At 44.3% G+C, this 16,205-nt stretch overlaps 1 protein-coding gene and 1 pseudogene across 4 annotated transcripts in view; one reads left to right on the top strand and one right to left on the bottom strand.

Moving 5' to 3' along the window:
* Lipa (lipase A, lysosomal acid type) overlaps positions 1 to 12,179 on the top strand; it is a 31,674-nt gene extending 19,495 nt beyond the window's left edge. For all 4 annotated transcript variants that reach the window (XM_038324496.2, XM_038324492.2, XM_038324483.2 and 1 more), the window contains exons 7-10: positions 3,259 to 3,405; positions 4,537 to 4,608; positions 10,174 to 10,245; positions 11,043 to 12,179. In XM_038324496.2, coding sequence (XP_038180424.1) covers positions 3,259 to 3,405; positions 4,537 to 4,608; positions 10,174 to 10,245; positions 11,043 to 11,276 — 525 coding nt within the window. In that variant the 3' untranslated portion in view covers positions 11,277 to 12,179. The remainder of the gene's footprint in view (positions 1 to 3,258; positions 3,406 to 4,536; positions 4,609 to 10,173; positions 10,246 to 11,042) is intronic.
* Positions 12,180 to 13,461: 1,282 nt separating this feature from the next.
* On the bottom strand, positions 13,462 to 14,273 carry LOC119824615 (annotated as a pseudogene).
* Positions 14,274 to 16,205: the final 1,932 nt, after the last annotated feature.

Genomic DNA, 16,205 nt, shown 5'->3' with positions numbered 1-16,205 from the left:
AATGTTGTACTCCATTGTCTTTGTAACTGCGGTGCAGTAAGTTTTAGGGTACAAAGAGCTACCGCTCACTAGACTCTTGTGGTAGGAATTCAGTGCATCAGCAAACATGCTGGCAAAATTTTGTTTTGACTGTCTCCATTAATAGAAGTATTGATTTATATTATAACGACTTCAGAAATTACAAGTACTTCCTGAATACTAGGCCTCCTCCCTAATACCTGTTGTTTTTTTTTTGTTTTTTTTTTAGAATTACTCAGTTTGGGGATCTTTTCCTATAGACCCCCTATATGAATTTATGCACATAGAGATGCACCAAAAGAAAAATATTGTTTTGTTTCAGCACAGATGGTACCCAACTCCATAGATTGTTTTGCAGATTGCCTATTTCTCCCACGGAGAGCTAGCCTGTTAATCGATTTGCTTATTAACTGCGGCATAGGCAGTTTTTGATGATGAAGACCTGCTGTTAATTAGCTGCACTACTATGGTAGACATCCAGGTTAGGTGGTAGAGCTCTGGAGTAGACAGGGGAGTTGTGGTTGTCAGAGCTCCTGGTGTAGGCATGCATGTCATAAATCTAGCTTCTTCCTTAGAGTTTATGAGTTAGCTTTGAAAACCAGAAAATGCCACACTTCTCCCATCCCTCTTTAGAAATGGTGTTTTGTAAAATCTGGAGTGGAGATCAGGGATCTGTGTTTTTGCAAAACATTCTTTATAGTTTCTGGTGAAGACTATGGGCCTGGCACTTGGGATTCATGGTATCAGACTAGAATGCTTTCTGACACATACCAGGAAAGTTAAAATAAAAACAAACAAGCAAAAAAAAAAAATAAATAAATATTCCTAAAGCCGTTGGATTAAGCAGGTGTGAAAAATGAATGCTGCTTTTCTGGAAGAAAAGTGATCCCCTCTAATCCTTTGAAAAAATATAAAAGTTTGATTTATAAACTATCCAAGTTAACTACAAATAGTTAGGCAAATTCTCCTCTATCTGTATCTATCACCTGCATGGATGTGGTTTTCTGGGGAGTTTGCCACAGTCGTAGCTGGATCAGTAGTTTTCGGCACCAGGTCAACTTTAGCTCCTTCATCGGCCCAAAGGCGTGGTGGACTGTGATATGAGCCAATGATGTCCTGCTAAACAGAGAACTTGACAAGCGCGTGCATTTGTCACCGTGACTGTTATGAAGACTAAGCCAAGAGTTGTGAGTGGGCTTGCCTTCCAGGTCACATGACATTTTCTCCATGTGGAAATTCTGGTCCTTTTCAGCTACTTTTGCAGCTGTTGGGTGAAGATCATTTAGGCCTGATGTCTGTTTTCAGGTTTGATACATTGTCCGACAAAAGATTGACTTGACAGTGTGCTGGCTAGTTTTTGTCAGCTTGACACGGGTTACTGTCATTTGGGAAAGAAAACCCCAACTGCGAGATGCCCCCTATCCAGCTGGCTTGTAGGCAAGTTTTGGGGGGTCATTTCTTAGTGATTGATGCTGGAGAGAGCAACCCATTTGCAGGTGGTGCCACCTCTGCGCAGGTGGTCCTGGGTTCTAGAAGAAAGCAGGCTGAGCAAGTCATGAGGGAGCAGGCCAGTAAACAGCACTCTGTCACGGTTTCTCTATCAGTTCCTGCCTTCAGGTCCCTGCCCAGTGTGAGTTCCTACCCTGGCTTGCTTAGATAGTGGACAGTGATATAGAGCTATAAGCTGAAATAAACCCTTTCTTCCCCAACAGACTTTGACCATGGTATTTTACCGCAGTAATAGAAATCCTAACTTAGACAGACAGAGGTCCCAGGCTATCTATCTATAGATGGCCAAGTTTTCTTGAAGAGACTAGAGTACAATATTATACATTTAAACTAGTGTGATATTTACCTGGCGGATCAGAACACTGACTTTTTTTAAAGGGAGGACAAAGGAAGCTGTGTTTCGCCTTCTGCGAATCAGTGATGAGTCAGAACAAGCAGTAGTTACGCATGGTGTCGAGCTCAGCGTGAACTCAGTTTTTGTCAAAGTTGTTGATATTTCCCCAGTCATCCACTCAGAGGCAGAGAAGCAGGCTGCATGGGAGGCTGCACTCATTTGTGTTTGCCGTTTCCCTGTGCTGGTCTCCTAGGCCCTACAAGCAAAGGTGTTGCATGTCTTGTCCTTCCTGGTGGTGTGCTGGTGAGCTTTGGCCATTTTGGCTGTGGAAGCATCATCCTAGTTTCTGCCTTCGTCGGCAGTTTCTGTTTTATCTTAGTTTCAGTTAAGTGTCCATTACTATCTTTGTGGCCAGAATCCCCATCTTTAAAAGTACACTAGAAAAGACCCAGTCGCTAAATAAGACCATTCTCAAATACTGACAGTGCACACTTAAATGTCACTCTTTTAAGGGGACGTAACTCACAACATTTCCTTCATAGATATTTGGGTTTTCCGTTCTTGCTTGTCCTAGCATGGGTGAGTGTGTGCAAGAGTGCAAAGGGACAGATCTGAGTCCAGCATAAGGAGGACCGGTCTCCTGTTGTTGCATAGGAGTGATGGTCCCGGCTGTGCTGGAACACAGATTCAGTGACTATTGGTTAAGGACAATGTAGACTAGGGACTGGGAAACTTCTTTTATAAAGAGCCAGAGAGCAAGTGAGTTTGACCTTGTGGGCCAAGTGGTTTCTGTTGACTGTTCCTGTCTACAAAAGCCAGAGATAATTCGTAAACTGATGTGGTGACTGTATTCCAGTAAAACTTACAAAGCCATGTGGAGCTGGGGGCAGAGGAAGTGAGAAGTAATTAACCATCTGATGGGTTCAGAGTAATTGTTTAATGGGCCTAGATGCAAGAGTTCTGAAGATGGGTCATAGGGATAATCACCCAAGTGTGAATGTGCTTGCCACTGAACTGAACAGTAAAAAGTGATTCAAATAATAAGTGTTTTATCACCATAAAATATTTCTTAATAAATTAAAAATAATCCTTCATGGTAGCTCACACCTATAATCTAACCTTTGAGAGACTGCGGCAGCAGGGCTCTCATGAGTTTGAGGCTAGCCTGTGCTATGTGTGTGTATATATTATGCATGTATATATGTATGTATACAGAATTATGAATCCAGCTAGAGCTATCCAGCAAGACTCTATTTTGAAATAAACAAGCAGTGAACAGCCTACAGGGGCTCTGGATTTGGCCAATATTGGATTGGAAGGAAACATGCGTAGGAATGCTGAAGCAGGTACACCAGGTTGCAATGCTGACGGCCCTTGGGTTTCTTTTTATCTTGCAGGACTTGTTTGGACACAAACAGTTTCTTCCTGAGAGTGCGGTGCTGAAGTGGCTGAGCACTCACGTTTGTACCCACGTCATCATGAAGGAGCTTTGCACAAATGTCTTCTTTCTTATATGTGGCTTCAATGAGAACAATTTAAATGTGGTATGTTCGCTGGCGCGGAGGCTTGGTCTCAGCTGTCAGTTATTATCTACGTTAGAGTCTTCCATTTAAGAACACAACAGTCAGCTTTAGCAAGTGGTACCATCTGCTGCTGCCTTCGGGCTTGCTCCTGTCACCCTTCTACATAGAACCCATATAGAAACAAATAATGTGTGGATCAGTCATAGTCATAATATTTTTATAACATTCATTCTAGTAATGTGTTCTATAAAAAAAGCTATGAGTGGCCGGGCGGCGGTGACGCACGCCTTTAATCCCAGCACTCGGGAGGCAGAGGCAGGCGGATCTCTGTGAGTTCGAGACCAGCCTGGTCTACAAGAGCTAGTTCCAGGACAGGCTCCAAAGCTACAGAGAAACCCTGTCTCGAAAAACCAAAAAAAAAAAAAAAAAAAAAAAAGCTATGAGTGTTTAAACTTGGAATATCATATACGTATACACACAGAGATACATATTATACTCATTTCTCTATACATATGTATTCATGTTTGTTCTGAGGTATAAATCTCTGGCTTACAATATGCTTGTGCTTCTAAATGCATTTGTGTTTTGGAATGTTGAATTCTGAAAACAGGCTCTAAAATTCTGGAGTAAAGGCGGGTGTGGTTGCCTTTACTGTAACCCCATCCCTGCATTCCTGTAACCCCAGCCCTTGGGGGCTGAGGCAGGAGGATCTTGAATTCAAGTTTGAGCTGTTTAGTCAGATCCTGCCCTGCACAGAATATTCTGTAATGAAGGTGGTAGGGACTTTGAAAAAGTGATATTTTCATTTTTTTCTTAATGATTAAAGGAAGACTTTGAGTTCCTGAAGTTTGGAAGCTTAGGAAAGCATGAAGGAGACAGACATGAGCCGTGGCTGATGAGCCGTGGCTGATGAGCCTTGGCTGCAGCCTGTGCCCCTAGCATCTACCTCGCTGCTGCTTTTCCGTGCTCTGCAGGTGTGGGTGTGCTTATTGGATGTATTTGTAGTCAGATATATTCTGACCGCTGAGAGATTAATATTCTGAAAAACTATGTACAGATTTCTATATTTTGTCCTTTGAAGAGCAAGATTGTGTTACCGAATATCACCTTACCACTGTTTTCATTTTCTAACTCATTATGTTCATCTTTCAGTCTAGAGTGGATGTGTATACAACACACAGTCCTGCGGGAACGTCTGTACAAAACTTACTACACTGGGGCCAGGTAAGCATGCCAGGGGTACAGCTGGGCACATGTAATGGTAGCATTGAGTAAAGTTGGTACTGGCCAAGCCATGGGTTCCCAGAGCAGTCCACGTCATGCCTCTCACAAACAAAAACAACGGCTGGGCTCTGGTTCTTCCTACAGTCCTGGGTGCTTGTCACTGAGTTGGGGCACTTTAGTTATCGTCCATGATATATACTGTGTTGGGCATGGGCTCATCCGGCAGTGATCTGGGCTGAGGTTTGCTCTCTTCTCTCTCCCACATCTTTCTCCTTTATTTCCACTTCAGATTTATATATCTCTTTCCTATGCCTTTCCTTTTTTCTTCCTATTTTTTTTATTGTGTACCAGATTTACTTTATTTCATGTTTGGCAAAATATGATTTTCCAGGGGTAGAAACTATCATTTCGACACTAACACACAGACGCAACGTGCCTGGAATACCAGTGGATAAACCAGAGCCAAAGCCATCATGCATGATAATGGGATCACTAAGTTTAAAATAAAATTTTGATCATTTTATCACATAAGCATGTATGCCAGTTCTAGAGCATTTAGAGTTCAAATATAGATCAAAAATGGTATCTTAAAATGAAAATAAAATTATTTTAATAATCCCATACAGATAATAAGTACATATTTGAGGTAGAAAATGTCTCTGCATTTTGTTTTATCTTTTATTTAATCATTTCAAAAAGAAGCAGTTATAGGTTGAATATTTGATGTAGAAGGAGATTTTTTTTTTCACTAATAATGACTTTACAACTTGCTTCCCTTTCTCACCTGACAATAAGGGAGGACTTAGAGCATGGTTATAAGAATGGTCTTTTCCAGCTAACCTTATCTCAAACGTCAAATGCTTGGCTGTTTACGCTTCAAACCAAGATGCTTTAGAGGTGTATTAGATAGCAGCTTCTGAGTACCACGTAGACACGATTGCATCAGAAACACTGCACTTCTTAAGCATTGCACCTTTCAAATGAAAATAAGATGTGAGCTTGCACACTGACCTTTAATAATGAAGCGTATGGGGCTAGGTGATGGCCCAGTGGATGAAGGCACTTGATGCCAGGCCAGATGACCTGAGTTTGATTCCTAGGACCTACAAGGTCTAAGAACAGAATGCACTCCAAGCTGTCCTCTGACTTCTATATGTGTATTTTGCATGTGTGTGTAACCACACACACACACACACACACACACTCACACACACACACACACACACACACAAACTCCATACATAAGTAAACTAAAATAAGTAAGATACTTAAAATAATAAAATAAAACCTATGGATCAGCAAGATAGCTCAACTAATGTGCTTGTTGTGGAAGCCATGCAATGTGTAGTCAGTTTCAGAACACATAGGTAGAAGGATAGAACCAACTTCACAGAACATTGTCCTCTGCTCTTCACAAGTGCACATACGGCCTCCATGTGCACACAAGAATAATAAACAAAAGCTTACAGACAAATCAAAGCAGACTCTTGTGTCTGCAGAGAGTCTAATTTATTTTCAGTGGAGAATCTGTACTTTGGGTTTTTATTATTACACTTTTATTGAGATATAAGTGACATAGTACAATTTACATTATACAACTTGATACATTTTGTCATAACCATAATGTCATTGCCTAAAGTATGACAGGAAACACAGCTGCCACCTCTAGAAGTCCTCTCATATTCCCAGATAAATCCTTCCCCCACAACAACCGATTTGCTTTCTGTCAGTCTCCTTTCTTTTGCCTTTCCTAGGGTTCATGTGAATAGAGGCATATAATACAACATTTTTGTTTGCTTTGGTCTGACTGTTTTTCTCAACATAATTATCTTGAGGTTATCCCTGTTGCATTTATCAGTAGTTCAGCCCTTTTTATTCATAAAGAAAGGTAGTTTTAGAAAAATTTGTCCACCAGTTTCTTCCTCTAGCCCAGTGTGCAAGTCCTGGGGTTGCCCAGAAAGCATCTCCTTTACCTCGGAGCCCTGACTGAAGAAGTGTGTTCAGAGACACTGGCTAATAAGAGCTCCCTTCTCACAGGCTTCTCCTTAAGAAGCCTCCTTTTAGGTTATTGTTGTCAGGAAAGCTAAATGTCAGCTGACAGCGGTTTGCTGGGGCTTAGAAGAGGGGTCGCCAGAATGCAAGCTGTCCATGCTAAGATTGCAACACACTTACCACTTGACCAGTGCTTTAGGCCTCGGGAAGCACTCAGATTCACAAATGCCCTTCCTTCAGTCTGCGCAACTCTCAAGTATATTTCTGTTTATGAACATCTGTTTTCTTCATATGTTCTCGTGCCAACCCCTTCCCCCTACACATGTGAACATTTTACCTCTCCATTTGGACATGTCTCAAAAAGGCCCCATTTCTGTCACCTCAGGAATCAATGCATTCCCAAAGATGGCTGCCAGCTGGCTGAGGCATGTTGAAGACAGATAGTGAGCTACTTGTCAGCTTAGTGGCCACCAGCAGCCCATGTGTGGTATGCCGTATGCTTCAGCAGATCACAAGTAACCATTCGTTCTGGTTTTGCAGGGGCTCTTGGTCATGTTGAAACTGTGGCTGCCCTGAGACCATGCTATGTCGTCATCACAGTAGGGTCTTCCTTCGTCCTCAATGTCCTAGGCCCCCACTGGGCCCTGGGTTTGGGGAAGAGCAGCTAGATTGACTGTAACCCTGGCATCTGCTCTGATCCCAGCCCCATTCATCTGCCTCTTTAAGCGGCCTACCAGGGTCAAAGACTGCAGACTGAGGGCCATAGCATTACTCTCTGGTCAAGTTGACCTTGTGATTTCAGCCTTTTCCAAATCCATGACTCAGTGGAGAGGACCCTGTGCCCTTTGCCCTTCTGCTCACTGTGATGTCCTTCTTTTAATACAGGAGTTACTTTGTCCAGCCATTTCCTAGTGCTTTCTTGCTACGGCTTTTCTGCTGAGCACTTGAGATGGATTTGGTACTTGTGGTCAGATGGCCTCAGGAAATGATACTGGTTCTCAGCTCATTTTTCTCCCTTTCTTCTTGTTATTTAGGCCAGAACCCCAGGCCATGGGATGTCACCCTTGTAGGGTACATCTCCCAACCTCCTCAGATAAGCCTGCCTGGAAACATCCTCATAGACCCAGACATGCCTATAAGTGTCTCTTAGTTAATTCTGAATTTAGTTAAATTGACAATCAGGGTAACCCACAGCAGCTTCCAGGCTGAATCTGACAAGCTTATAACCAGGTCCCACTAACCAAATCCATGCTTGTCTCTTCCCTCCCTACCACTGCCCAGATCCTGGGGACTTAGTCCTCTTGGAAGAAGCCTGACCTCACCTAGCTTTACAGTGTTAGCCACACTACTCTGAGGATACTGATGAAATAGATTTCTGGGCCTATCCCACATCTGTCCAGGATCTAAATTCTGAATGTGTTCGTCAGATCTGCGTCTTAATAACTACCTTAGATCATTCTGATGTCATCCAGTCTTTGAATCTTGCTGCTTTTTGTTGAAAAAAATGTACATTTGATTAACTTTTTAAAAACAGTGCTGGTAGCTTGAAGTCCCGAGTGACTCTGAGCACACTGAACTCAGGCTGAGCTACAGTCTCTTTCCCACTCACCTGGGGCCCTATACACAGAGATGACGCGCGAGAACGTGGGAAACTACAGTGTGCATTCTGCGGCAGTGCAGGCTGCCATTTTCACTCGCGGTTAGAGACAGATGTAGATGCACAGGTGCTATACGTCTGTCTATATTTGGCTCAGTCTATCACAAGTCTTTAATACCTGTCATCCGCAATGGCAAAAAAAAAAAAAAATGGATGCTAAACATCTCTACTGTGGCAGTTCCCTCTAGAGTCTAATCTCACACTGTTTTTATCCTATCAAAAAGAAATGTGTATGTAGTTGATGAGAACTGAAAGTTCACATCTATCAAAAGCATTTCTGACAAAGAATGTCTGGTTTTGTTTGTTTGTTTTTGTTTTTGTTTTGTTTTCTTAGCCAAGTCCCATCATTTGGTCAAAATGAACAATTTACAGTTCTTTTGGCCTTTCTTTTTTTTTTTAGAGTTTTAATTTATTTTTATTATGTATACAATATTCTGTCTGCATGTCTGCCTGAAGGCCAGAAGAGGGCACCAGACCTCATTACAGATGGTTGTGAGCCATCATGTGACTGCTGGGAACTGAACTCAGAACCTTTGGAAGAGCAGGCAATGCTCTTAACCGCTGAGCCATCTCTCCAGCCCCTCTTTTGGCCTTTCTATTTTGGGTTTAATGCATTTAAATTTGGGCAGTTAGAGGACATATGAACATGTGTTGTTTGAACTTTTACAAATAAATGAATTTTTGTTTTTATCTTCATATTAAACTCTTATTTCATAATGATAGTATCACTAGTTAAAATTGTGTTGTCATACAGAGAAAAATTAATGCTATGTACCAGGTCTGAAGAAAAATGTTCAGCTAATAAGTCATTAAAACATGAACAAATGGGGTTGGGAAGGTGATTCAGGTAGCAAAAATGTTTGCCATACAAGCATGAGGATCTAATGACGTCAGGATGTTTGGCATATGCCTATAATCCCAGTGTGAGGAATGAGGGACAGGAAAAGTCCCTGGGGCTTGCTGGCCAGCCAATCTAGCCAATCAGTGAGCTTCAGGTTCAGAGAGATCCTGTGCCAAAAAGCAAGATGGAGAGAGACTGATGCCGAAGATGCCCCAAATCAACCTCTGGCCTCCATACATATGCAAGTGTGTGACACACACACACACACACACACACACACACACACACACACGTATACTCTCAAAAATCTGCGCAAACAATACATATAGATAAGTAGGGTAGACAGTAAACAACCATATGTTTGTACAGGAAAGCATTGCTTAAGAGAGGTCTACATTTTGGGTAATGTTTCAGCAAGCGGTTTCATTGTTGTTTGAACATCATAGAGTATACTGAAAACAATGATGGTTATAATGTCATGTAGTGGTGCATCCTTACTGGACCACTGTGTACATACGGTAGCTGATAACAGTTGGAAACATCAGTATGCATGTATATCTCCAAGTCAAATCACTACTTCCTTGAACAAACCGCAGAAGCAATTTTTAGTGGAAAACATCCACACAGATAAATTTCATCTTATGGGGGTAACCCTTCTGGTCATAGCAACCGTGCAGTCGGAAACTCAGTCATGTGGTAAAGGAAACCAGAGCGCTGTTTTAATTTTATTTCAAATAATGATTTGGAGCCAGGTGTGGTGGCACATGCCTTTAACCCCAGCACTCAGGAGGCAAAGGCAGGTGGATTTCTATGAGTTCGAGGCCAGCCTGGTCTTCAAAGTGAGTCCCAGGACAGCCAGGATTGTTATACAGAGAAACTCTGTCTTAGTCCCTCCACTGAAATTGTGTGTGTGTGTGTGTGTGTGTGTGTGTGTGTGTGTTATTTGGAAATGATGAATAAACCTGGATTTGGGTATAACTTGATTTCTGAGGACCCGACTGACTCTAGCAACCTATGATATTTTCTCAAACTTCAGTGTCTGCTAACATTTTTCTCCAAATTTTATCATTTTTAGGTTGCTAAACACTATAAGTTTCAAGCTTTTGACTGGGGAAGCATTGACAAGAATCATTTTCATTACAACCAGGTAAAACTTTTCATTGAAACGAGCTTTGAAAACTCACCAAAGAAGTCAGCTTGGGCCTCCAGAACTCGACTGGGCTTGGCTGCTGGGGGAATGTTGTTGACAGAATTGGCTAGGCAGCTGGTTTCCCTCAGGCCACTCAGATGTCTCCAGCTCTGTCAGTGGTGCAATGGTACAGGTCTCCTGTCCCCATCCTGTCCGGCTGTAGATCAGGGGCCATTGAGATTCAAGGATCACAAGCATATACTTTAGAACCAGCATGCCCTGGGCTGTTGCTGGCTTGCTGGAGATGAGACCTCAGACATATTACATGGCCTAACCCTTTTCTTCTCTGTGCAAATAAAATTTCCATTTTTGAGCACGGAGTTCCCTGAAGTATAAAAATCTTTCTGTGTTTCTTAATTCTTGAAGTAGCCATTGTGTGTGGCTTAAAGTTTAGAAAATTGATCCATGGAGGATTTGTGTGGCTTCTCTCACATTTGGAGGGAGAAGGTAGGAGGATCGACGTGCAGAGCTGCTCCGCTGGGTCCTTGCATCCACATCTGGGGACAGCCATGGCGATCGCTGAGGATTAAGTGGTCCCTATAGTGTGGCAGAACACCTCCATGTTTCCAGTTCTTCCCTTGTAATGGCTACCCGAAAACACAATCAAAGTGATTCTCAAAATGTGTGCGATTTTGTTTAATTTTAGATCAGACTTGCTAGACATTTGCTTCTCAATGGCGAGTGCAATGATTATAATTTTAAAAATTGTACCAAAAACAATTACAAAGGTTTCTGTGACTCTTTTTTTCTTATAGAGTTACCCTCCAGTGTATGACATGAAGGACATGACTGTACCCACTGCTTTGTGGAGCGGGGGCCAGGACTGGCTGGCAGACACCAGTGACATCAATATCTTACTGACTCAGCTTCCCAACTTGGTGTACCACAAGCACATTCCTGAGTGGGAACATCTGGATTTTCTCTGGGGTTTGGACGCCCCCTGGAGGATGTATAATGAGATAGTCAGTCTATTGAGGAAATACCAGTGAAAGCCAGACTTGAGATGGGTACCCTTTACTAGGGCAAAAAAGATACTTGCTTAATTTCTGTAAAATACTTGTGTTTTCCTCACCTAGCTAGATCTTTTGCTTTTTTTTTATATGCAAGAAGATGATGACTTTGAAGCTATCCGATGCTCTCTAGTCAGTAAGAAGCGTGCTAATTATGATTATCAAGCTGGTGTCACCACCAGTGATACCTTCCTGAGTCTTTAAAGAGTGTGGGTGATGTGTGGAGATGTCATCGTAATCATTTTGTTACTTCTTACAATTGCTTTGCGTGTGTGTGTGCCACATAGACATGCGTATGCGTGTGCTATGCCCTGGCCAGACCTGATGCCCTGGCCAGACCTGCTTTGTGTGGAGGTCAGGGCTAGTATCAGGATGCCTTCCTTGGACACTTTTAATCTTATTTTTTGTGAGAGGGTCTCTCGCTGAACCTGGAGCTTGCCGTTTCAGCTAGACGGATCGGCCAAGGAGCCTCCAGGATCCCTCTTAACCAGTGCTGGGCTTACAGGCACACGTTGCCCCACCCAGCGTTTTTACATTGGTTCTAGGGATATAAACTCAGGTTCTCCTGTTTTAGGAATGAGCACTTCACCCACTGAGCCGCCTCCCCAAACCCTCTGTAATGTAAAGGCTTCTCGATTACCTTTCTGTCCCACCCAACACATGTGAGCACATACAGGAGACATCAAGCCATCGTTTGTAAGCAAGAATAAATCTGTCTCTGATTTGAATTCAGTATGAAAGTACCTTGTTCTGGGCTTGACACGGCAGCGCGAACCTGCACTTGGGAGACTGGGACAGAAAGGCTGCTGTGGATTTCGGGCTTTTCTAGACAGTGAGACTTTATCTCAAAAGACCAAAGACAAATAAAACCAATAAAACAAAGTGCTCAAGTCTCATTTTCTTGCCTTAGATGCTCCCCAGCCTGATATTTCGGCGTTTACCTGTCTAAACAACATTTTTCATGCTTTTACGAACTATCTAGTCAAATCCAGTGTTATCCCAGCCTTTTTAGAACTAACTACTCTCTCTTCAGTTTTTATCAAACCCCAATAACAAGCATTTAGCAAATATTCAGATTTTCCAGGCTAAGCCAAGGGGTGGGGGAAAAGTCAAGAATCTTGGAAAGCAGATTGCACTGATTAAAAAAAAGCAAATCTCTTGCAAATACCTTGAAGATTGATACACTTGGTAGACTCAGCTGTGTGTGTTCCTGTGTGGCAGGCCATCGGGTCACCTTTCTGTGAAGAAGCATCCTGTGGAGGGACAAACCATGAATCATCCGGCAGTGCGTGCTGCTACCGTGAGGGCGCCTGCCTGAAGCCAAAGCTGGCTGCCTGGGACGGGGCCTGCTGGTTCCTTTCCACGCAAATGAATTGGGTATCGTCCGATCAGCATTCAGCTCAGGAATTCTATTTTGAACACTGGTGTTGTATGCACTGTATGGTGTGCAGGACGCCCAGGTTTGCCTGCTTCGCTTGCATTGATGTCTCTTTTATCAGCTGATAAGTTTTGTTAGTTGATAAGGTTTCTGACCTAGTTACCTTAGATGCAGCAATGTTACTCGATTTTGACCCGTACATGCAGGCAGCATGATACAACTTTGTAACATTTTAAAGGATCATATTTAAACTTTTCAATAAACCTCAGCCTCCCAGGCCTGAACAGTTGGGTGATGTTTGCTTTTTAATGGCTTAGCCTGTACTGTTTCTTTTGGTGGACTCAGGAGTTTTTCCTCTCCTCCCATCCACCCCATGGAAACTTTACTCACACAAATCATGAATAATCTGGGGGAAGAGGAAGGGCAAGGGCTTCTGAGCATAAAGAGGGCTGGGACTTTTGCCCATGTCAGCAGGGCGCTGAATTCAGACCAGGCAATAAGGAAGCCCTTCCCTAGGCAGAACCTTGGGCTGTCTGTCACATTCTTCCTTGAATAAATGTGAGGCCAATAAGGCTGACAGAGACAGTTCATGTCTCAGAAGACAGATCAGAGAGCTCAAACTACTATGCTCTTAAGTAGAGAGTGCGTGCCACCATTCATCTTTGGACACCCAGAGTCCCATGGACTCTTCAGTATCGTGATGATGTGGGGACTGATAAGACAGGTACATGGTTTTTTGTTGAAGTTTTGTAATTATATTTATGTACATAAAACTCAGCAGTACATTTAACCCAGTTTAGTGGCAAGTTCTTTGGCCTTTGCCTTTTCCAGCTTGGCAATTCGAGCCACAGATTTAGGACCCAGGACGTTGCCTCCTGGGTCCAGTGGCGGCGGATCTCATCATATCTGTCGTTGTAGTTGGTCCTAATAGCTTCCACCAGCTTGGCCAGAGCACCCTTGTCTTCCGAGTTAACTTGTGTGAAGGCAGCAGTGGTGCAGGTCTTCCTATGGACCAGCTGCCCCAGCCTGGCCTTTCCCTTGATGATGCAATAGGGGACCCCCATCTTCTGACACAGGGCGGGCAGGAAGACCACCAGCTCAATGGGGTCTACGTCGTGGGCAATCACCACCAGCTGAGCCTTCTTGTTCTCTACCAAAGTGGTGACTGTATTGGCGCCTGCTCGAAGGACAGGTGGTCTCTTAGTTGGGACATCCCCTTTGCCAGCCACTTTCTTCTCAGCACGGGCCATCAGCCTTTGCTTCTTCTCCTGCTTGGTCTCTGGCCTGTACTTGTGGGCAAGTTTAAGCAACTGGGTAGCTGTTTGCCGGTCCAGGGCCTGGGTGAACTGGTTAATAGCAGGAGGAACTTTGAGCCGCTTATAGAGGATGGCCCTCTGCCGCTGCAGCCTGATGTAGCGGGGCCATTTGACGAAGCGTGTGAGATCTCTCTTGGGCTGGATGTCCTGCCCAATGCCAAAGTTCTTAGGCCTCTTCTCAAACAAAGGATTCACCACCTTCTTCGCCTCCTGCTTCTTCACAACGGCGGGGGCCGGGGCCACCTTCTTCCCCTTGGCCTTCTTTCCCTTGGGCATCTTGCCGGGCTGGAGGAGAGAGAAAGAAAAAAGGGATTGTCCAGGTACATGTTTTGATTTAGATAAAATGAACAAGTGACACCTAGGTCGGTCCAAAGACTGTCACAGTCTCTGTGGTTTTTCCTGGTAGCCTCAGAAAGGACTGACATAGTCAAAGCAGTAGGTGTGTCTCCTTGCAGTCACCCTCTTCCCTGGCGATAGGTCCCCCAAAGAGCCCCCTTCTTTCTCCTTTGACCAAGGTGAATGGCTTTGCCAACAAAATATAGAACTTTAAAAAGCGGGGTGGGGGGGGGGCAGCTGCTTCTCTGGTAGAAAGAGAAAGGGGGCAGAGCCAGACCCACCCGACTCTCCCTGAGGCTGAGTGAGATGGTGAATCAGCCCTCCCCCTGACCACCGGGGAGAAACACACCCACTGACTCTGGAGTCTGTCTAAGCAGGATCTCATTTAATGGTAGCAGGCAGGAACTTATATAGCATTGTGATAGGGGTGGAGAAGCTTGGGATGGGTTGAGGCAGAGTAAGGAATAAGGGCCAATAATATTCTGCCATGCTAGCAATGGCTGGGCCAAGGCAGCCTAGGTTGGGTAGCCAGAAACACGCCTCCAAACTCGAGCCAGGCTCAGGAGGTTACACTAGGCCTCACCAAACTCAAGTTAGGCTTAGGAAATTACACTGGGCCTCATGCCCAGGCCTCATGAGGCCCAACAGGCAGTGAGTTGGAATTGCTAGCTGTCACTTTCCCCAGATGTGTGGAGAGCATTCTAGGGAGGGCCATACATGACTTGGGTTTTTCAGCCGCAGCAGCTGCTAAAGGGCCTCAGGGGTACCCAAGAGTGTGTGCTAGCCCACTTCCTCCATACTGACACCAGATGGCAGGATGAACAGTGGTCCACAGTATATCTCTTACTGGACTAATCTCTGTCTTCTTTTCAGACTATGCCCTGGGAACTTTTCGAAAGAGAAGCACATGGGCCAGTCTAGATGCCGCACACTGCGGCCTCGGTCTGCGCTCTATGCGCTAAACCCCAGTTCATGAGCTTCGGGAAAGGGGCTGGAGGTTGAGAATACACACGCAGAGACAGACCGGCACACCGACCTTCCAACATTGGTACCAGAAGCCCTCTTTAATAGCACCATGGAGGCTTAAATACACTGTAGTCAATGGCCAACAGGTGAAAATCCCATCCTCTGATCCTCTAAGCTAGGCACAGCTTCTAGTAACTTCAATTAGAAGCTTCTAGCAGGGAAGAGCAGCTGAAGGCCAGGACTCATTAGTCCCAACATCCAGCTGAAGGCCAGGACTCATTAGTCCCAACATCTAGAGGTGCAGTTATCATGGCTTTTTGTCACCTTGGTTTTCTCTGCCTGTTTGCCTCCATTTGTGGTTTCTTGTCCTGGATACATAGCTAGGCCTCTGTTGCCACCACTCCTGCCTCCTCCCACCCCCGACCCAGGGCTAGGGATCACCTTTGTGTGTTCTGGGCGAGCATGCCACTACTGAGCTGTGTTCCCACCCTCCTTGGAGGTCACACTAACTTAGTTTGTCTTGGTATCTGTAAGTTGAGACTGGGGCCACTAGAAATCCTCTGACGGGCTGGTGAGGACTCCCAGGCTTCTCAGCTGGCTTTACCAAGTCCTGTGTTGAGCACAATGTAAAGATCTCTGCAAGCCTGCAGCCTGTGGAGAGGAAAAGTTAATATACTTTCTCCTTGGGATTATTACCCTGTAGCCTTTTGGCTGAGACCAACTGTAATATCCCCTAGCTATTTGTGATCCTTCTCTAAGATGTAGTCTTGTGGGGAAATAAATGAGGAATGGAGAATGAAGGGGGAGAAAAAAAAAGTCAGTTTTTCATCTCCACAAGAGGACGCTCTTGCCTTTGCTTGTAAACCTTGCCAGTCTCCCTACCCAACACTTCCTGGTTTGGCTTGGTTTTGA

Source organism: Arvicola amphibius, chromosome 1 (genome assembly GCF_903992535.2).
Source record: "Arvicola amphibius chromosome 1, mArvAmp1.2, whole genome shotgun sequence".
Lineage (NCBI taxonomy): Eukaryota > Metazoa > Chordata > Mammalia > Rodentia > Cricetidae > Arvicola > Arvicola amphibius.
This window is presented reverse-complemented; position numbering and strand designations above follow the sequence as displayed.